This window comes from Chelonia mydas, chromosome 6 (genome assembly GCF_015237465.2).
Source record: "Chelonia mydas isolate rCheMyd1 chromosome 6, rCheMyd1.pri.v2, whole genome shotgun sequence".
NCBI lineage: Eukaryota > Metazoa > Chordata > Testudines > Cheloniidae > Chelonia > Chelonia mydas.
Window position 1 is genome coordinate 7,659,058 of NC_051246.2, and position 22,486 is coordinate 7,681,543.

The 22,486-nt window shown below is 49.8% G+C and overlaps 1 protein-coding gene across 2 annotated transcripts in view; it reads left to right on the forward strand.

The window, feature by feature from the left end:
* Positions 1 to 1,893: 1,893 nt before the first annotated feature.
* Positions 1,894 to 22,486, forward strand: part of LOC122466335 — a 30,087-nt gene continuing 9,494 nt past the window's right edge. Inside the window, exons 1-3 of one of the 2 annotated variants that reach the window (XM_043549473.1) lie at positions 1,894 to 1,950; positions 4,076 to 4,108; positions 20,400 to 20,459. In XM_043549473.1, the coding sequence (XP_043405408.1) occupies positions 4,106 to 4,108; positions 20,400 to 20,459 (63 nt within the window). In that variant the 5' untranslated portion in view covers positions 1,894 to 1,950; positions 4,076 to 4,105. Of the gene's footprint in view, positions 1,951 to 4,075; positions 4,109 to 8,494; positions 8,559 to 20,399; positions 20,460 to 22,486 lie in introns of those variants that run through there. The other variant, XM_043549472.1, reaches the window with a different exon arrangement.

The window sequence follows — 22,486 nt, forward strand, 5'->3', positions numbered from 1 at the left end:
CTGTGTTGTGAGGGGGTGAGGAGTAGGGGAGCACATGTGTGTGTGTGTGTGGGGGGGTTATGGGGAGGGGAGTGTGTGATTGATGAGGGTGATGGAAGTGGTAATTTTCTGTACTATTTTTATGAACTATCTGTTTGAGTCTGTGCCAATCCTTGGGATATCACTGCCTGTTGGGGAAAAGAACTGATTTTCTCCCTGGGACATGGGAGATCAGGGCTAGGTATTCCAGACATAGCACCACTAGGAGTGTCTGGGCTAGAATCACCACATTCGAATGGAAGCCTTAATGACTGAAGCTAACTTGCAAAGAGAATGACTTCCCCACACCTCTCTGCAGGGAAGCAGGGCAATGCCCCAAGCTGGAGAAAAAGAAAGAACGGGTCAGGAGGCTGCAAGTTAAAGTGTATTTGTAGCATGGATTAGCATACCCATGCTAGCTCTAATCTAGCCAGCACGGGTAGCAATATCAGCATGGACAATGCTGGCACAGGCTTCAGCGTGGGCTCATAACCCAAGTTCTGTGTCATGGAAAGACTGCGGCAGCGAAGAGCTGCCAGAGCTTTTCCCTGCTCCCCCCGCCCTGTGCCAGAGGCTTTCCCCACTGCCGGAGCCTTTCCCTGTGAGAGAGGAAGAGGACAGCAGCAGGGAGGCAGCGTGGGACAGTACACTGCAAAAACTAACAGGGGAGTCAGGAGGCATGGCTTGGATGAGTCGAGAGCGTGTAGGGCAGGGGTAGTCAATAGGTGGATTGTGGGCCAAATCCAGACCAAGAGACAGTTTTGAACGGACTCTGAAATCTTTTTATTTCCTTATTATTATCATTAAAACAGTGTAACACAGTTGCAAAAAAAAGTAAACATAATTCTGGGATAGATTAGCAGGACTGTTGTAGGCAAGACACAAGAAGTAATTCTTCCGCTCTACTCCACCCTGATTAGGCTTTAACTGGAGTATTGTGTCCAGTTCTGAATGGCACATTTCAGGAAAGATGTGGAGAAATTGGAGAAGGTCCAGAGAAGAGCAACAAAAATTATTAAAGGTCTAGAAAACATGACCTATGAGGGAAGACTGAAAAAAATGGGTTTGTTTTATCTAGAGAAGAGCAGACTAAGAGGGGCCTGGGACGGGTTCCCCCCAGGGTGCCCCCTGGAACTGGGGTACCACTGAGCCCCTTGGCCCACCAGCCTGGGCTCCCTCTCACACTGTACTGCTGTGACAAGCTACAAACACCTCCAGGCTGCACTTTCACCAGCATTCATATCGGTGGGGACACACCCAGCTGCAGTTACATGCAGGCTCTCTAACCACCAGCTTCCCAGCCTGGGACCCAAGAGCAGTACCGTCCTGCCCTGGTCTTTTCTGGCCAGCGTATGGGTTTAATACCCAGTCCGTCTCACCCTGAATGTGAAGAGAACAATCACACTGTGGTAACCAACTAGAGATTCTTCTCAAGCACTGCAGGCAAAGCTCACTGGCTTAGAATGAAACAAAAGCAAGTTTATTAACTACAAAAGAGAGTATGAGGTTAGGTCTGAAGAAATAGAGGGAGAGGAGGCATCACGGAGGGGGCGGGAGGGATACAGGAACTGAAGGTACATCCGGAGAGGGTGGAGGGAATGGAGTGAGGGTCGATGGGGATGCTGGGGAGAAGGGGGAGGGATAGCTCAGTGGTTTGAGCATTGGACCGCTAAACTCAGGGTTGTGAGTTCAATCCTTGAGGGGGCCATTTAGCGATCTGGGGTAAAAATTGGGGATTGGTCCTGCTTTGAACAGTGGGTTGGACTAAATGGTCTCCTGAGGTCCCTTCCAATGCTGATATTCTATGAAGGGGTGCAATGAATAGAAGCAGGAGGTGATCCAGAGGCTGCTGTTGTTACTGTGGGTATAACTGTGTCCTTTGTCTCTTCTTTTGCCTTGTAGGGAGAAGCATCATCTCAAGGGACATCAGAGGTACATAGCTGGGCCTGGGCTGGGATTGTGTCATGAGCAGGGGGGTGCGCAGGCAGATTTAGGAGAGGGCCCAGTACACGCTGGAGCCCTGCTCATTGCCTCCAGCCCCAGGCTGGCTCCCGTATCTACCTTCCTGTCTCTGTTCCTACTCATCACCCCAGCAGAGGGGATCTCCCCTATAACCATGCCATTGACCCTTCCTCAGATCAGCCAGCTGGCACCCCGCTCCCACTGATAACCGTGGTAGGACTGGGGGTCGTGACCCCCAGCTGGAGAAACTTGGGCTGCAGTCAGCCTCGTAGGAGCTTACAGCCCTGGTACTAAACACATTGTTACAGTCTCAGAAAGACTCTTTGCCCGTGGTGCTTTCCCCTGCCCTGCCAGAGTCCAGACCCCTCCACCTTCCAGCACCCCCACCCCACCTGGACTTGGTGCCCACAAAACAGCCTGGGGAGGGGTGAAGGGAGACGCACTTGTTGTATTGTAATGCTATCAGTGTTTGCACAGGGAGTGGGAGAAGGGGACAGAGGGTGGGGAGGGGGCATAGAAGTAGGGAGGAGGTGATATGGGGAGAGGTGGGGAAGCCAGAAGGGGGAGGAGGGAATAATGGGAGGGGAGGGGAAGGATGGGGGAGAAGGGAATGGAGGTCAATTTGATGGGGACAGTGGTGGATTCACGCACGGGTCCACAGGCCCAGGCCTCCGTCCAATTTGGGGGCCCCTGCAGGAGCCCTGGCACCTGTGTAGAAGTGTGGGGTGGGGCACCAGCACCAGATGAGTGGCCCCACTCCTCGCTCCTCCTCTTCCCCCTGGGGCCCCAAGCCAGGACAGAAGTCAGAGCTGGACTGTGGTAAGAGCTGCCCAGGGAGCCCCGGCTGCTGTGGGGTGCCCCGGACCATCCAGCTGCCCTGGGTGGGGGGCCAGGAGGCCCAAGAGCAGCCCATGTCCTTGCCCTCCAGGTCACGCCACCCAGGGCAGGTGGAGGGTTCAGGGCTTCCCACAGCAGCCCGAGCTCCCTGAGTGGCCCTTCCCACGGCTCAGCTGTGCCTTCCAGGACTGGGGGCAGGGCCTTGGGGGAAGAGGAGGAGTAGAGGGTGGGGCCCCATGGTGAGGAGGGGCTAAGGCATATCACAGCCCCCCACTAGGAACCCTCATTATTGGACCCCGGCCCAAAGGGACCTCCCAAACTAGTGGTTCTTATGTGCCTCCCTTGAACGCATGAAGAAACAATGCCCTAAGTATGGTGAGTCGAAATACAATCCCTGATCCGTCCAGTCAATGTAGCCAGAGGGGGATCTCGTTAATTTTGTCAGCTCTGACCTCCTGCAGGAACACAAAGAGTTGATTAAACAGGCCAAGGTAAATGGTAACGTGTGCTGGGGTGGAGAGGCCCTGGAGCACGGATTTCCCTAGTCAGGAGGGATGTGATTAAGGAGGGTGATGTAATCCCAGGGGAGGAGGTAAAACTCTTGGCCTTGGGCAAATTTAGAACCACGGTTCCTTTACCCCGCATTGAATTAGAAGGGAAGGTTTAGGGGGTACCCTGGGCTGGGATTGTGTCATTAGCAGGGGGATGCGAAGGCAGAATTAGGAGAAGGCCTGGTACACGCTGGGGCCCTGCTCATTGCCTCTAGCCTCAGGCTGGCTCCCGTATCGACCTTCCTGTCTCTCTGTCCTTACTCGTCACCTGAGCAGAGGGGATCTCCTCTATAAGCATCCCACCAACCATTCCCCAGAGCTGCCTGTGGAAGAGGGATTACAGGGAAGGGAGGGGACACAGGGAAAGGAAAGAGGAAACAGAAGGGGAGGAGGAAGCATAGAGTGGGGAGGAGGGAATACAGGTGGGGGGCACAGGGAGTGGGAGCAGGGAATAGAAGGAAGTGTAGCCTGGGATGGGGCAGGAGCGAATAGAGGGAGGGGAGGGGACACGGGAAGGGCGAGGAAGGATTAGGGTGGAGGAGGGGGCATGGGGAGGGGGAGGAGGGAATAGAGGGAAGGCTCATGGGGAGACTGGGGAGAACAATTACAATGAATAGAGATGGGGGGGTGCATTTGGAGGCTGCTGTGTTGTTTCAGTTGTTACTGTGGGTGTGATTGTGTCCTGTGTCCCTTCTTTTGCCTTGTAGGAAACATCAGGACCTGACACTGCCATAACAATGGTAAGTAGCTGGACCTGGACTGGGAGTGTGTCGTTAGCAGGGGGATGCACAGGCAGAATTAGGAGAGGGCTGGGTACACGCTGGGGCCCTGCTCATTGCCTCCAGCCCCAGGTTGGCTCCCCTCTCTACCTCCTAAAAAAACCAACGAGGAGTCCGGTGGCATCTTAAAGATTAACAGGTTTATTTGGGCATAAGCTGAGAAACTGTGGAAAAGGCAGCGGATGCTGCTGACTTACACATGCAAGCGAGACCATTTATAGTGTGCAGGTCCCAAAGGGGAGGGCAAAAGCCTGGCATGAAAGGGGGGGCCCAGTTTGTTCCTGGGAAAGGGTGGGGGACGAAGCACCCACCACCCCAGTACCAGTCACCTCCTGGTAACCCTAATTATCAGGCCCAAGCCCAAGGGACAGCCCAAAAGAGTGTTTCTTACATGCATCCTGTGAACACATGAAGAAACAATATCCTAAGTATGGCGAGTCCCTGAGGTAAGTGGGAGAGCGGGATCCCGGGAGGAAACACAGGCAGGAACATCTGTGAGGGGAGGGCTCCTGCCTAACACTTAGAATGAGGGGCGATCAGCAGGTTATCTCAAGTGCTTATATACGAATGCACAAAGCCTTGGAAACAAGCAGGGAGAACTGGAGGTCCTGGTGATGTCAAGGAATTATGATGTGATTGGAAAAACAGAGACTTGGTGGGATAACTCACATGACTGGAGTACTGTCATGGATGGTTATAAACTGTTCAGGAAGGACAGGCAGGGCAGAAAAGGTGGGGGAGTTGCACTGTATGTAAGGGAGCAGTATGACTGCTCAGAGCTCCGGTACGAAACTGCAGAAAAACCTGAGTGTCTATGGATTCAGTTTAGAAGTGTGAGCAACAAGAGTGATGTAGTGGTGGGAGTCTGCTATAGACCACCGGACCAGGGGGATGAGGTGGATGAGTCTTTCTTCCGGCAACTCGCAGAAGCTATTAGATCGCACACCCTGGTTCTCATGGGTGACTTTAATTTTCCTGATATCTGCTGGGAGAGCAATACAGCGGTGCATAGACAATCCAGGAAGTTTTTGGAAAGCGTAGGGGACAACTTCCTGGTGCAAGTGCTAGAGGAGCCAACTAGGGGGGGAGCTTTTCTTGACCTGCAGCTCACAAACCGGGAAGAATTAGTGGGGGAAGCAAAAGTGGATGGGAATCTGGGGGGCAGTGACCATGAGTTGGTTGAGTTCAGGATCCTGACACAGGGAAGAAAGGTAAGCAGCAGGATACGGACCCTGGACTTCAGGAAAGCAGACTTCGACTCCCTCAGGGAACGAATGGGTAGGATCCCCTGGGGGACTAACATGAAGGGGAAAGGACTCCAGGAGAGCTGGCTGTATTTCAAGGAATCCCTGTTGAGGTTACAGGGACAAACCATCCCGATGAGTCGAAAGAATAGTAAATATGGCAGGCGACCAGCTTGGCTTAACGGTGAAATCCTAGCGGATCTTAAACATAAAAAAGAAGCTTACAAGAAGTGGAAGGTTGGACATATGACCAGGGAAGAGTATAAAAATATTGCTCGGGCATGTAGGAATGAAATCAGGAGGGCCAAATCGCACCTGGAGCTGCAGCTAGCAAGAGATGTCAAGAGTAACAAGAAGGGTTTCTTCAGGTATGTTGGCAACAAGAAGAAAGCCAAGGAAAGTGTGGGCCCCTTAGTGAATGAGGGAGGCAACCTAGTGACAGAGGATGTGGAAAAAGCTAATGTACTCAATGCTTTTTTTGCCTCTGTCTTCACGAACAAGGTCAGCTCCCAGACTGCTGCGCTGGGCATCAGAGCATGGGGAGTAGATGGCCAGCCCTCTGTGGAGAAGGAGGTGGTTAGGGACTATTTAGAAAAGCTGAACGTGCACAAGTCCATGGGGCCGGACAAGTTGCATCCGAGAGTGCTAAAGGAATTGGCGGCTGTGATTGCAGAGCCATTGGCCATTATCTTTGAAAACTCGTGGCGAACGGGGGAAGTCCCAGATGACTGGAAAAAGGCTAATATAGTGCCAATCTTTAAAAAAGGGAAGAAGGAGGATCCTGGGAACTACAGGCCAGTCAGCCTCACCTCAGTCCCCAGAAAAATCATGGAGCAGGTCCTCAAAGAATCAATCCTGAAGTACTTACATGAGAGGAAAGTGATGAGGAACAGTCAGCATGGATTCACCAAGGGAAGGTCATGCCTGACTAATCTAATCGCCTTCTATGATGAGATTACTGGTTCTGTGGATGAAGGGAAAGCAGTGGATGTATTGTTTCTTGACTTTAGCAAAGCTTTTGACACTGTCTCCCACAGTATTCTTGTCAGCAAGTTAAAGAAGTATGGGCTGGATGAATGCACTATAAGGTGGGTAGAAAGTTGGCTAGATTGTCGGGCTCAACGGGTAGTGATCAATGGCTCCATGTCTAGTTGGCAGCCGGTGTCAAGTGGAGTGCCCCAGGGGTCGGTCCTGGGGCCTGTTTTGTTCAATATCTTCATAAATGATCTGGAGGATGGTGTGGATTGCACCCTCAGCAAATTTGCGGATGATACTAAACTAGGAGGAGTGGTAGATACGCTGGAGGTCAGGGATAGGATACAGAGGGACCTAGACAAATTGGAGGATTGGGCCAAAAGAAATCTGATGAGGTTCAATAAGGATAAGTGCAGGGTCCTGCACTTAGGACGGAAGAACCCAATGCACCGCTACCGAATGGCTAGGCAGCAGTTCTGCGGAAAAGGACCTGGGGTGACAGTGGACGAGAAGCTGGATATAAGTCAGCAGTGTGCCCTTGTTGCCAAGAAGGCCAATGGCATTTTGGGATGTATAAGTAGGGGCATAGTGAGCAGATCGAGGGACGTGATCGTTCCCCTCTATTCGACATTGGTGAGGCCTCATCTGGAGTACTGTGTCCAGTTTTGGGCCCCACACTACAAGAAGGATGTGGATAAATTGGAGAGAGTCCAGCGAAGGGCAACAAAAATGATTAGGGGTCTGGAACACATGACTTATGAGGAGAGGCTGAGGGAACTGGGATTGTTTAGTCTGCGGAAGAGAAGAATGAGGGGGGATTTGATAGCTGCTTTCAACTACCTGAAAGGTGGTTCCAGAGAGGATGGTTCTAGACTATTCTCAGTCGTAGAAGAGGACAGGACAAGGAGTAATGGTCTCAAGTTGCAGTGGGGGAGGTTTAGGTTGGATATTAGGAAAAACTTTTTCACCAAGAGGGTGGTGAAACACTGGAATGTGTTACCTAGGGAGGTGGTAGAATCTCCTTCCTTAGAAGTTTTTCAGGTCAGGCTTGACAAAGCCCTGGCTGGGATGATTTAATTGGGGATTGGTCCTGCTTGGAGCAGGGGGTTGGACTAGATGACCTCCTGATGTCCCTTCCAACCCTGATATTCTATGATTCTATGATTCTATGCTTCTATGATCCGTCCAGGTGAATGTAGCTACCCTTGAGTCAGAGACTTCAGTGGTGCGGGAGGGGTGCTAGTTAATTTTGTCAGCTAGAGGGAAACAAAGAGTTTATTAAACAGGCCAAGGTAAATGGTAAGAAGTGCTGGGATGGAGAGACACTGGAGCATGGATTTCTCTAGTCAGGAGGGATGTGATTAAAGAGGGTGATATAATCCCAGGGGAGAAGGTAACACTCCTAGCGTTGGGCAATTTAGAAACACAACTTCTTTAGCCTGCCTTGAATTTCAGGGGAAGGTTTTGGGGCATACCTTAAATGTGGGGGCTCTGAAGAATTGACCAGCTGATGTATTAGTGGGAAATGCCATAATATCACTGTCCAAAGCTGTGAGTATTATGACCCATGGCAAGAGGGAATATGTCTCAGAGCTCCCAGAGGTAAACCCAGAGGAGGGAGAGGCACGTAAGAGGGGAGAAGAGACCCCTTCACCCTTATCAGCAAAAAGTAGCGATATGTTTCCAGGGGAGGGGGATGAGGAGTCACTCCCCTTACCTGAGAGAGCTCTCCGTGCAAGCAAAAGCCAAATGGAATTTCCTGCAGAGCAAAGTGCGACCCGTCACTGGAAAGCAGAAGGGAGGCCAGCCACAGTAATGCCCCAGAGAAAGAGAACAGGGGGAGGCTCTTGACAGAAGGAGGAAGGATTTATAGGGGATCCCCAATTGGGAAAAACAGAAGTTCTCTGGCACTGTGTCGGAAGCTGGTTTTAAATACGCCATCACTTCTTTTGAGTGTCCACTCAATGCCCATATTCCCTGAAAGGGGGACCAATCCCTCCCCCCTTATCAGCTTTGTCAGGATTTATCTGGGGTCACTCTCCTTCCTGCTGTCTGGCCTAGGCACACTACAGTTTGCATTTGTCATGGCTCCCTATCAGATTTTACCCCTGCCCATTTCCTTCCGCAGGGAAGAGGGCGGCCATCACCCCTGTATCCCCAGCTAAATGTATATACAAGATTTACACAATCAGGTACGGACTACACATCACTACATGCAATTAATACAAAAGGCAGTCCAATGATTAGGGCCACATCTGCATCGGTGACAAGAACCAATTTTCCAATCATTAGGAATGTCACAGGGTCATATTCTCTTTAGGTTTCTGGTTTAGTGACCATATATGAGATTTTTTAATTCAACCGGACAATTCCCAGACAGACGGGCAAACAAACACACACCCCTTATTGTGGAATGAAGCCTGAGGGGACATAGCAATAATTCCAAGTAGACTACAGCAGTGGCTCTCAACCTTTCCAGACTACGATACCCCTTTCAGGAGTCTGATTTGTCTTGCGTACCTCCAGGTTTACCGCACTTAAAACCTACTTGCTTACACAATCAGACAAACATACAAAAGTGTCAGAGCACACGATTACTGACAAATTGTTGACTTTCTCATTGTTACCAATAATTATAAAATAAATTGATTGGAATATAAATATTGTACTTACATTTCAGTGAATAGGATATAGAGCAGTATAAAGAAGTCATTGTCTGTATGAAATTTTAATTTGTACTGACTTTGCTAGTGCTTCTTATGTAGCCTGTTGTAAGATGAGGCAAATATCCAGAGGAGTTGTTGTACCCCGTGGAAGACCTCTGGTTGAGGTGCCGCTGGTTGAGAACCACTGAACTACATGACCAGGATGTAGAAATGATCCCAAAGTCAAGTTTTAGGCCAGATCTATTCTAAATAATAAAGTTGAGCCTGTTACATAGATCAGGGGCATGAAAAATCCTCACCCCTCGGTGATGTCGTTAAACCGACACACCCCTGACTGCCTCTCAGAGAGGTGGATTAACCACAGTGACAGGAGAACCCCTGTAGTGAGTGGCTACACTGAAGCACTACAACGGTGCCCCTGCTGGTTTAAGTGTCGACGCAGCTAAACCCAATAAATTCACAGTCCAGGTTGCACTTAGCACAACCAAAACACGGTAAGGTCTGGAATGCACAGCCAGGGCCTGCAGAACAGATGGAAGGGAGGGAAGGGGGGGGGGGGGGGGGGCGACGTGTGTGAGAGGGAGGACGGGGGAGGAGGAGTAGGAGGCATTATCCAGATGATCGGTATTTTTTCCTACACTGCTATTTCTGTCCTAGTACAGACTTCGCTAACGCCTGGATTGTCCATATACGCATGTCTTGCCCCAGTTAAGTTCTTGCCTTACATTTCTGTGAGGCTGGAAAGAGGAAGAGTATTGTTCAATGACTAGTGAGTGGTGAACAGGGGGAGCGGGTGGGGCTACAGCAGGGGAGGAGGGACAGAAAGACAGGTAGAAGTGGGAGGGAAGCCTGTGTGTGAAGGGAGGTGAAGGGGGAGGGGAGGGTATTTGTAAGGGGGAGGGGATCGTGTGTGTGAGGGCATGGAGGGTGGAGGGAGCACATGGGGCATCAGTGGGAGAGGAATCTGTGTTTGAGGGTTGTGAGGGGGAGGGGCGTGGGAAGGGAGGGGTATGGAGCACCTTTGTTCTTGATTGGGGGAAAGGGGGTCTGAGGATGGGTGGCATGGTGGGGAGTGCTTGTGTTTAGAGGGGTGTGATGGGGTCATGAGAGAGAGTTTGGGGGGGTGGGAGTGTTGGAAGCGTGGGAGTGGGAGAGAGATGATGTAGTTCTTCTGTGATTTCCCACCCCCTCTCCTCCTCATGAGGGCAACACTGGTCATCAAGGGCTTCTGTGATCCGTTCCTATCTGGTACTGAAGGAAACGTGTCCCATTCCTGGCAGTCTGTTTCCCTTCGGTTAGGCCGTTCTCAGGGCTGGGACTGCAGATCTGGTTTCTTGCTGATGGGAAGGGAGGCCTGTTTAGGTGAACTCCCCCAGGTTAGTGTAGACGGAATCTTCCTACACGTTCAACAGGGGGAATACTAGGATCCCAGCTGTATCCTCGTCACCTTGCCTCTCTTTCCTCTTCTGGAGGTGTGGGTTGGCTGGGTGATCCTGGCCTGTACCCAGGGAAGACAATTCCATTCTATGTCTCCTGACGTCCCCACTGGGCATCGGATCAGGTTTTGTTTTCCCAGTCAGGCCTTGTCCGTGCCTGGAGATGTTATTTCATTTACTCACAGGATGAGGGCTCAGCAGTTTGGGCAGCTGTGACTTGCCAGTCACCTGGGGGAGTGTTGCTGAGCATTGACAAGGGAAAAGAAGGCTTACACCAACTTAGGTCTTGAGAAGAGAGGGCTGCCCTGGAGTAGTCTCTTCATGTGGCCCTGCTGACCCAAGAAGCCTGGTTCCCAAACATTGTTTTATTGCTGTGCTGAGTTCCCCTCAGTGTGGGGGTTTGGTACATCAGCCACCTCTTGTGCGCTCTCTGGAAAAATTCCTCTTTGAGTTATTATCTGGACCGTGGCCCCACTGTTTCGGAGGTGTCCTTCCTCTCTCATAATGGGAATGCCGATAGTAACCATTGTGTTCCCTTCAAAGAGACCTATCCCCACAGGCTTTATGTTTACCCAGAATATCACAGCTGGGCTCCCCTTTCCCCTCTCTGTTTGTTTCTCCCTTATTGAGGGGCTGTCAGAGAGCCTCAGTGGGTCACAACTGAGAATACCAGCTTCTGGACAAACTGCTGAGAAATGCAACAGACTCACCACGAACTGGTGGTTATTCTTTGGTAAGATATTCCAAAACAGTAAGATAAGTAAACTTCGGTCTCACCACACGGGCTCACAAGAAGTCAGAAATGCAGCCTCCTTGGGTATTCCAGTCCTTGTTTCACCACCCAGACACCAGCTTTATGATGAGTAGTTATTTAAAACCAGTTTCATCAAAAAAAGGGTTCTTCTGATCCCCAAGGACCACCCACGTGCCCAGGTCAATGTATAATTCAGATCTTACTCAATAATCACACTGTTGCCAATCCTGTAGTATCTAACATCTAAAGGTTTACTGATGAGAGAAAAGAATAAGGAGAGATTTAAAATGGTGAAAGGAATCCAATACATGCTGTAACAGTCCTCACTTGGGGACAGTGGCCTAGTGGTCACAGCTGCAATCCCTGAGTGCCAAGGGGGCTGTGGGGAGGGGATCCCAGGCCCTCCTACTCCACCAGGCTCTGACCCAGGGCCTTTTGGGCTACCTGTAGCCTGGCAACCAAGGCTGCTTAAAGCTGTCCTCCCTGGGCCTCTTCCTCTCATCCAACTGCCTCAGGTCAGCTTAGTCCAAGGCTTTCCCCTGGTGGGGAAACCCAAACCACACTAATAAGAGGGGGTTTCCACCAGGGTCCACAGGATACTTCCCTCTCTGGGGTAGGTCCTCCCTTCCCTCAGTCAGGGCCCCTTTGGGCAGCGGTGTCAGAGCTTTAAGGCTTCTTGCTGCACGGCTGGGGCTCTGAGCTACAGGTCTGCTCACCTCCAGCTCTGCCACCCAAATGAGCAAATTCCCTGCCTTTTAATTCCTCCAGCAGATGGAACATTTGATGTGGGTGTGGCAGGGCGGGGCTGGCTGATACCAAAATAATCCGTTAACCCTTGTTGCATGGTGTGGGGTGTCTACATCCCATCACACATACACTCATTGTAAAGTTCTGTTATCAGGTTTGAAGCAGCAATGGAATAAACTGCTGGCTTTTATGACTTCCAAAAGCTTGGAAGGTCCTCAATCCATTGGTTGTCACGCTCCTTTTATTATAAGTCTGTAGTCACAAGGTCAGAGCAGGAAAGAAGCAAAATGGAGATGCTTCCAGGGCCTTTTCTACTTTCCCTCATGTGGCGGTGCTCTCAGCCTTAGTTTGTGGGAAAGTACAGGCACAAGATGGAGTTCAGAGTCACATAAGCTGGCCACATGCCCTTGCATGCTTCCATGAGTCATAGCAGAAGCCATTACCGTTATTCTCGCTAAAACGTCCACAGGAAAGTCTATCAGGTGGGGATAAGCTGCTTCTATGGCCCATTGTGTTTCTTAATGGACTATCTGCTTAAATGGTCCACTCACAATGTGCTGGCTAGACTGGATGTAAACTACCTTGTGGGTGTTACCACAGGAGTAAACACATTTGAAATACAGGTGCATAGTCAATATTCATAACTTCAGCTACAACAATACTTCAGGCCTACAGGGAGGGTAATCATATTCAGCAAATCATAACTTTTCCAGTGAAACGGTACATGACATACTTTGTATAAGATTGGTTGGAATTCTATAGCAGAGGTAGCAACAAAGACATACATTCCCTGAAGACTAACTTTTAATCAATAACATCACAGGGGCATACAAAATTCCTTGCCCTTCCACTGGTTGGTCAGGCTGAGTTGATGACTGTGTTTGTCCATGTCACTCAGCAGTTAGTGTACAGGGAACCCCTAGAAAGGGGTGTATCTGTTGAGAGTTGCGTGGGGGCAGCTGCCTGCAGGCCCAGGCGAGAAGTAGGAGTCCCTAGATTGGAAGCACACGCTGAAGGATTAGGAAGAGGCGCTGGGGCCTCCTGGTGAGGGACAGAGACAGATACATCTGTTGACTGAGAGCCTGCACCCATAACCATGGATTAGTAGCCAGAGTGGGTGTCCATGGGCTCTTTGCTTGAGGAGCAGGGGACCGTTGAGGAGAGACAGGGCCCTGCTCACCCTGACCTGGTGAAGTAATGCATTGTTTATAATGGCCAGTGGGGGGTGTAACGATGCTGGTTCTGGCAGGACCCAACTGAGAGTGCCAATTCAGGACAAATTGCTTCAAGCAGGGCAGTTACAGTCCAAGGCTGGGGTTTTTCCACCTCTAAGGCAAACCAAACCAGCCAGACAGAGAGGACTTTGGTTTTACCCCACTGGCTAACCAGAAGTCGCACAAGCAATTCCCTTAGACACTCCAGTTTCCCAGTATCACCACCAGTGCCAGTCGTTATGTGGACGAATGGTTATGAAAATCAATACCCCAGTAAAAGAAAAGAGGTTCTCTCGATCCCAGAGGACCAAGCCCCAAACCCAGGTCAATATACAAATTAGATCTTACCCACAAATCACGCTGTTGCCAATCCTTTAGAACCTAAAATCTAAGAGTTTATTCACAAAAGGAAAAAGATATAGATGAGAGCAAGAATTGGTTAAATGGAATCGATTACATACAGTGAAGGCAAAGTTCTTGGTTCAGGCTTGCAGCAGTGATAGAATAAACTGCAGGTTCAAATCAAGTCTCTGGAGAACATCCACAGCTGGGATGCGTCTTTCAGTCCTTGGTTCAAAGTGTCAGTGTAGCAAAGTCCCTCCAGAGGTATGGAGTAGGACTGAAGACAAGATGGAGAAGAGGCATCAGCCTTTTATCGTCTTTTCCAGGGGTAAGAACACCTCTTTGTTCTTACTGTGGAAAATTACAGCAAAATGGAGTTTGGAGTCACATGGGCAAGTCCCTGCATACTTTGCTGAGTCACAAGGTGTATCTGCCTTCTCTCAATGGGTCAGCTGTATCGCTGATGGTCCTTAATGGCCATCAAGCAGGCTAGGCAGAGCTGACACCAACTTGTCTGGGGTGTCACCCAGAAGCATAGGATAAGTTTGAAATACAGACAGTATAGAGCCAATGTTCATAACTTTAAGTACAAAAATGATACACACGTATAGACAGCATAATCGTAACCAGCAAACCATAACCTTATTTTAGACAACTTATTTGACCCCCTTTGTACAAGATTTGGTGCCACTACAGGATCTTAGTTGCAACCATGTTCTATATGTTCCCAGTTCAAGTCAATAATGTGACGGGGGGATACATCGGGGAGGGAATGCCCACCAGAGGGTAGTGGGGATATGTTAGGGGGGTGAAGTCCCAGTCGGGGAGGGGGAATGCAGCCGGGGGGGATCAGGCATAGGTGTAGTTTGACTTCTATTTTGGGTGGGCAGGGGCCAGCAGGGCTCAAGCAAGCTCCGTAGGGTGGTGACTGGGGACGGACAACCACCTCCACCCTCTGACTCATCTCAGCAGGCCACCCGCCTGCCTGGGTTGTGTGTGGGGGCGCTACCAAAAAATTATACCTCAAGGGGAGGGGGCGGGGACTCAGCTCCAAAAGTTTGCAGACAGCTCAGGGTGCAGGGGGAGAGGGGTAACCAGGGACTTTGTGTGGGCAGGGGCGTAGCTCAGGGTGCAGAGAGGGGGTTGCTCAGGGTGCTGGGACAGGGTAGCTCAGGGCGCAGGAAAGGGGGGAGCTAGAGGCTGTGTGCCCAGAGGGCTCCCCTGCCATCTCTGTTCCTTGAGGGCTCTGCCAGCCACGGAGCTGTGTCCCCCCACCCAGGTGGCTCTTATTGGCTGTATGAGCAAAGGGAACTGGGAGCTGAGAAGCAGATTCAGCCCCCTGCACGAGCCTCAGCAGAAGATGAGGGAACTCCATGGCTGCCTGCTCCATGGCACCAGCCAGAGCAGCAGCTGCCCCGCACTGCCCAGCTCTATCTTCCTACCTCCGACCTATCCAAGGGGCTGGAGTGGAAGGGCAGGGGTGTGGAGCTGCCCCGGGACTGCCCTGCTTTTGCACTGTAGTCTTTTTGGGGGGACAACTCCGTTGTGTCCCCCCAACTCTGACCTCGGGCTCAGGGCTTCTGCCCCCGGGGAGCACCGGGCTCGGGGCTCTGGAATTCAGCCCTGCTGTTCCCGGCTTCAGCCCCTCCCATGTAGCTGGTCACCGCTGAGCTGGGGTCAGGGAACAGGGGGAGCCTGTCTGTGCAGGTACCTCTGGGTCCGAGATGGGAGCTGCCAGCAGCTGCTACTGTCTGAACAAGCGTTCAGGCTGGTGAGTGCTCTGCTCAGAGACAGTTCGCTGCCACCCTCACTCCCCCAACAAACACACTGTCTCACACAGTCCCCAACGCACACACAGTCCCTCTCTCACACTCCCCATCACACATACTGGCTCTGTCACACTCCCCCAACACAGAAACAGTCTGTCCCCATCACACACTCCCCCACACACAGTCTCTCACACTCACAGTCTCTCTTACACACTCTGTCACACACAATCCCCCAACATACACACACTTCCTGCCAACATCCAGAAATATTTAAACGGTATTCTATTATTGTTTTACAATGTGATTAAAACTGATTAATCGTGGCTACATTTTTTAATATGATGAATAATCACAATTAATTTTTTTAAGTGTTTGACAGCCCTAGTTTAGATTAATTCAGTTTCTCAGTCTGGTTCATTTTGGCAGTTCCTCAACTCCTCCGAACTGGTCGTTCACTTTTCACACACTAAGGCAGCGTTTCCCAACTCGTGTGCCATGTCACCCTGGTGTGCCATCAGGCCCGAACAGGTGTGCTGCAGAATTTTTAGAAAAGGTACATGTGAGAGCAAGGTGAGGAAAGTCACCTTCTGATTGGCTATCTGCCTCACTGCCTCTCCTCCTCTGGGGGTGGAGCAACCAATCAGAGCTCAATCTCCCTTTCTCCCCCCATCCCTGCCTGTGTGAGCAATGGGTCGGCTCCTCTACCCCTCCCCTTCCCTCTGGCAGCTGCCAGCCGGGGGCGGGGGGAAGAGCCCCGGGAGCTCAAGGTGAGCCGTGGCTGGGAACCACTGCACGAAGGAAGGATTTTCTTCATTATGACACTTTGCAGCCTGTTTCTGTCCTAGCCACACCTGGGGCAGAAGAAGACGTGTCCTTTCCCTTTTTACTCGGCTCACGACGCTCTTGCTTGGACAGTGCATCTGCCACAACCTTTTCCTTTCCATTAATATGTACAAGTGCATGAATAGGACGGCAAGACACCCTCTTTCTTCCTTTCCTCCTTCCTTTCCAGGTGTTTTAAAACTTTCTCTGAAGCCTCTCTGAGTTTATTCTCTCTCTTTCTGTAATAGGCTGAAAGGCTTTTGTTTTCTCAGCTGTTCGACAGCCTCTCTTGCTTTGTTCTTGTTTAACCCCCTCCCCCTCTTTATTTTCTCTACAATCACATTCTGTTACTAAATATTTAATATTCAAAAAAACATAATAATTTTTCAGTCATTAGTTGAAACTAAACCTAAATGCATAAACACAATTTTTGTCTAAAAAGACCTGTTAACGTATTTCCAGCTTACCACTGTATTTCTCTTCCCCAATCTCATTTAAAATGTGTAAAAAGCCTTTTTTCTTCTAACCTTTACAGTGGCTCTCAATGTGAGAGACACACGCACACGAGCAGTCCTAATGTTCCCCATAAAAATATAAAATTCATTCAGAATGGCCATCAGACCTAAAGTGCACAGTCCAAAAATGAGAGTGGAGGGAAGGACATAAACCAAAAAGGGAGTATTACAATCTGTCAATATTATATGGTGAGGCAAGGTATAGAGGTCTTTATTACTATTAGGAAGGGCCACATCTCCATTGGTCGCAATTACAATCTTCGTATCATTACGAACGTCACATGGTCACAGTCTCATTAGGTGTCTGGTTTAGCGAGCATGGACAAGATGTTTAGTTCAGCAACCAAGGCACTTCCCAGAGTAAAAATGTTGTATCTGTGGCGTTATGGCTGAGGGGACATAGCTAATTCTGAGTAAATTACATTACCAGGGTGTGGAAAGGAGCCCAAAGCCAAGTGTTAAAAACCCATGAAAAGAGTCCAGGGTGGTACGCAGAGCACAACCCAGACACGGTAAAGTCTGGCAATGCACAGGCAGGGTGTCCAGAACAGATGAAAGCAGCAGAGCCTGAGAGAGAGGGAGAGAGGAGAGAGAGAGTGTGTGTGCGCGCGCTTGGGCGGGCACAGGAGGGAAATGGCCTTTGCTGTCTCTCCTTCTCTCTTGCTTCTTTCTATTAAGCCCCTTTTGAAAAAATCACGAGGTCCCATCAGTGTGAAGGTTCAAGATCCAAAGGACGCAGGGAACTAATACTGACAGTGCTGTGATGGTCCATAGCACAGAGCTGGGAGGCCAGTCACTCACTCTGCATGAAACCTGCTTCCTTAATATACACCTCATCTCAACTGATTTTCCCTCCATAGCTGAGCAGTTCAGTTGATTTGGAAAGCAGCCCACTGCTGTGTAAAACATGAGTGTTATAACTTCCTATCTGCCAATATCCACTGTACTAATGGCATACTCTGATGATGAATGAATGGGGAAAGGGAAACTCAGACAGGGGAGATGGCCTGATGAGAACAAACACAATCAAACGGAAAGGGAGTGAGATGAAAAAGTATAAATTCTACATTTGTTGAGTGGGAGGGGAGCCTGTGAGATGCGGCGGGGGCGCTGTGATACAGCAGGGGGAGTCACTGTCTGTCAGGGACTGAGGCGATACCGGAGGGGGAGTGGGGATACAGCCGGAGGAGAGGGGATTCAGTAGTTGCAATGTCATCAATAGAGATTATATGGTTAACTTGTATTTTTGTCTTTAATTATATACAATGTTCAACATTACAGCCGAAGGAGAGTTGGAAACTTCGAGTGGGAAACTATTATTTGAATTCTGAGTGATGCAATTTACTCCTCAATCCCCCGCTCACCCGACACCCCCATGTCTTCTCTGTCCTGCCCTGGCTGTTGAGTTGACCTCATACCATTGCTAGGATAAATATATTGGGCCGGGGGGGGGGGGGGGGGGGGGGGGGGGGAGGGGGGGCGGTTGCTGCGATTATTTACATGACTGAAAGTCTGTCTGTGAGATGAGCATAGAATCTCACAAAGAACTGCCCAGTTCCAAAATGGCCGTCATCTCTCACTGTTTGCAAAGAGAGTGAAGCCAGGCTGCCTTGGAGGAGATGGTGGTGTCCTTTGCTTCTGGTAGACAGAGACACCTGGTCTAAGGGACCTGTGCTTAAAAGGTTTCAAATTATTCCAGAAGCATCTCACCTAAAGTTTAGAAACCTCAAAAAACTTGATAAGTCACAGGGAATCTGTTCATAAACTGGGGGACCACTTGAGAAAATGGATCAAAAGGAAAGGGGCCTTATGATCAGTTGGTAGATCGAATTGCTCAGGAGCAGTTCTCTGATGTCTGCTCTGGTGAGCTGAGGGCAGTGATGTGGGAAAAGTCCCAGAAACTGTGGAAAAGGCAGCTGCTGCCACTGATTTATACATGCAAGTGAGACCATCTACAGTGTGCAGGTCCCAAAGGGAACAGCAAAAGCCTGGCGTGAAAGGGGCCCCCCAGTTGGTTCCTGGGGAAGGACGGGGGGGACTAAGCACCCACCACCCCAGGACCAGTCACCTCCTGATAACCCTAATTAACCCCAGCCAAAAGGGACGGCCCAAAATAATGTTTCTTATGCGCATCCCTTGTTCACATGAAGAAACAGTGTAATAAGTATAAGAAGTGCCAGTACAATTCCTGATCCATCCATGTTAATATAGTAACATGTATAGTAATATAGTAAATATAGTCAAATCAGAGCCTTCACTGGTGCCAGAGAAAAATCCAGTGAATTTTGTCAGCTCTGACCTCCTGGAGGGACACAAAGAGTTTATGAAACAGGCCAAGGGAAATGGTAACATGTACTGGGGTGGAGAGACATTGGAGCAGGGATTTCTCTAATCAGGAGGGCTGTGGTTAAGGAGGGTGATGTAATCCTAGGGGAAGAGGTAACACTCCTGGCCTTGGGAAAATATAGAACCAAGGTTCCTTTAGCCTGCATTGAATTAGAGGGGAAGGTTTAGGGGATACCTTAAATGTCCGGATTCTTGTGAATTTACCAGCTGATGTATTGGTGGGAAAGGCCATAATATTACTTCCCAGAGCTGTGAGCATTGTGACCCATGGCAAGAGGGAATATGTTCCAAAGTTCCCAGAGATAAACGCAGAGCAGGGAGAGGCAGCTGAGAGGGGAGAAGAGATCCCTGCACCCTTATCACCAGAAAGTAGCGATGTGTCTCCAGGGGAGCGGGAGGGTGAGTCGCGCCTCTTACCTGAGAGAGCTCTCAGTGCAAGGAAAAGCCAAATGGAGTTTGCTGCAGAGGAAAGTGCGACCCCTCACTGGAAAGCAGAAGGGAGGCCAGCCACAGTTGTGCCCCAGAGAGAGAGAACAGGGGGACGCTTTTTATAGACGAGGGAAGGATTTACAGGGGATCCCCAGTTGGAAAAAGCAGAAGTCCTGGGGAGTCTTACAAACAGTTGGTTGTGCCCTCACAGCAGCATGCAGAGTTAATGTTACTACCACGATTGTTGTTTTGCTGGTCACCTGGGAACAGAGGGTCCATGACAGGCTAAAGAAAAGTTTCTATTGGCCCAATATAAAAAATGAAGTAAATCAGTGTAGCGGTGAGAGACGTCAGGTCCTGCCATGGAATCACTGGGTAACTGCCTCAGGAAGTGGCCGATGGCCCTTGAGATTTCTCCACTGGCTCCCCTGCATACCATGAAATACTCTTCTGTCTTGGTGCTCAGGAATTCCTTCAGGGTGTCTGGCACCTGCAACTGCCTCCCAGTCCCTTGAAACCCAAATTATGTGGGATTTCCCTGTTTCCATCTTCTTCTGTGTCTCCCCCACTAGTCCCTAGCGACCCGACATGGACCTTCTCAGAGATCCCATAAGCTGTGAGGGGTCACATGACTGTTTGTATCCTGCACTTCTTCCCTCTCACCTCTGACAATTCTCAGCCCTGAGGTCGTGGCCCAGCATCCGGAGGGGCAGGTTTTCAGAAGCATTTTCAGTGCTGTTTCCCCACCCATCCCAGCATCTGAGAATCTGACCTGCCCCCTACAGGACCCAGCCTCCCCACACAAGGCCTGAGCTGCATGGCCTGTCGCCCCTCCTTTGAAAATCCTCCTGCCACAAGAACTGAGAGTGGAGCAGCTCTGATTATATTTTGGTGGCAGATACCGCTCTCCTCAGCAACTCACACATACTCACATGAAGGTTTATCCTCACTGCTCTAATAATTGAATCATGTGCATATCTTTCATTCTCACAGATCAGAGAAGCTCCGGAGCAAAAGAATATAAATAAAGAGGAGAAGGAAAGTTTGGAAGAGGTTAGTGTGCATTCCTATAAACTGGGGTTAACAAGAGACTAGAATGAGAGCCTGGAGCTGAAGTAGTTCACAGCGCTGTAACTCTCTGATTCACCTTTCCCCATGAAATGACAATGTATACTCATTGATCGTGGGGAAATCCACGCAGTGCACAATTTCCAGACAATTCCCATGGGTTTCTTTTCAGTGTAATCCTAACCAGGAAAGGACAGAAATGAGAGGTCGGGGTCTACCATGCTATTTTAACTCTATCCTTGAACAAAGCAGTAAACAAACAATCTTTTCTATCCATAACAATCCGGGTCATCTCACCAGGGACAAACCAGATCCTGTGTGTGACCTCAAATGGGAGGAACCTTCCCCTCCCAGTAACTGTAGTTGTGCTGACTCTGGCCTCCTTTATGGCCATTCCCAGGGCCAGCTGGGGTCAGTCACTGTGCAGAGAAAGTGCTTTGAGGTGGGCTGTGCACGCTGAGACGGGGGAAATGAGGCCTTGGGCAATGCAAAGGATTGGGACCTTTAGCTGGCTGGATGCCACAAGCAAACTCTGAGTCAAGGTGAAATGAAGAATCTGCTGTCCTTGAGCCCCTCAGTTCCTTCTCTGCCATGGTTAGGTGTGACAGCAGGATCTTCAGTGCCAGGCTTCATCTCACACCAAGCCTGTTGTAGAGTATCCTTGTACAAATTCTGTTGGTCTTAATATTGGCTAGTTTATTATTGTAGATTTCATTAATTTGTCTGCACTGTAGCACAGTTCTCTTCCTGGAGCAGCTTCACCTCTATGCTAGGCATAATGCCGTGCCCAGGGCCCCAAGAGGTGTTCCTCGTGCCCTTCCATGTTCCTGAAATCTGATCCACAGGCTCTCTGTCTGCCCTCTCTTGGCAAAGGCCGCTTGCCCGATCCTGCACAGCCTGGGCCTGGAAACACAGACAGAGCTAGCATCAAGCCTTTCTCTTGAAGAAGGCTTTCAAAGCCAAACCCTTGGATCTGTCCAAAGCAGGAGGTCTGGGATCCGTGCAGGGCTATAAAGGACCTGTTTTGGCACCCGAGTCCTCCTGTGGAAGGAAAGTGAAAGGACAGGAGCCTGGACATGGAAAGTGAAAGGACATACTTCCACTATGGCCACGGCACAGAGGACGTCAAACACACTCTTGGTGAGTGTGGTGCTGAGGTGCCTGTGGAGCTGGACAGTTGGGCTCCTCGCCATCCCAGAAGATTGTGAAGATGAGCCTGGATCTGGGTGTGGGTGGAAGGAATGGGAATAAAAACTGAACATAAATGAATTAGCCATCATCTGGGCCTTGAACCCATTCCTGCCTGAGATCAAAGACCACAGGGTACATTTTCTAATGGACAGCACAGTGGTGATGTATCATGCAAGCAACCCGAGTGGAGCAGTTTGTGTAGAGAAGTGTATCCTGGACCTAAATTGTCTAAAGCAGGTAAAAGTCCTCCTCAGCCTATAATATAAAATTCTGTAGGAAATAAGGAAAAATTGGAGACAGACAGACTGGTACAAAGTGGATGTTGTGACCCGTGGTGCCCAGTAAAGCCCACACTGAAATGCCAAGGTCAGGGCAGGCAGAAAAAGGAGAGCAAATTCTCTCAAACCTGGTGGTTAACACTGCAGTTAGATTCACCGACCAGTTACAAATTGTGCTCCTGATTCCCCCTACCCCGCCCCCCACTGGTTATCAAGAAGCAAAAAAGAAATCACACAGCCCCATTTATTGCAGTCCAGTTCTCTGGCTCCCAGTCAGCACCTAGGTCCAGTAAAGCGAGGAGTTATTTACAGCTCTGCTCACTATATAAAATATTCTTCTGATCCCAAAGGGCCAGCCATATTAATATTAGTTTGGATTTTACCCAAAATACCACACTGCCAGCCAATCCTCTAGTATCTAAAGCTAAAGATTTATTAAAAAAGAAAAGAAATGAAAGAGAAGAGAGTTGTTAAATGATCAAAACATCAGATACGCTCTCACACCTGAGTTTGCAACAGCCTGGGATATTCAACAGTGGCCCT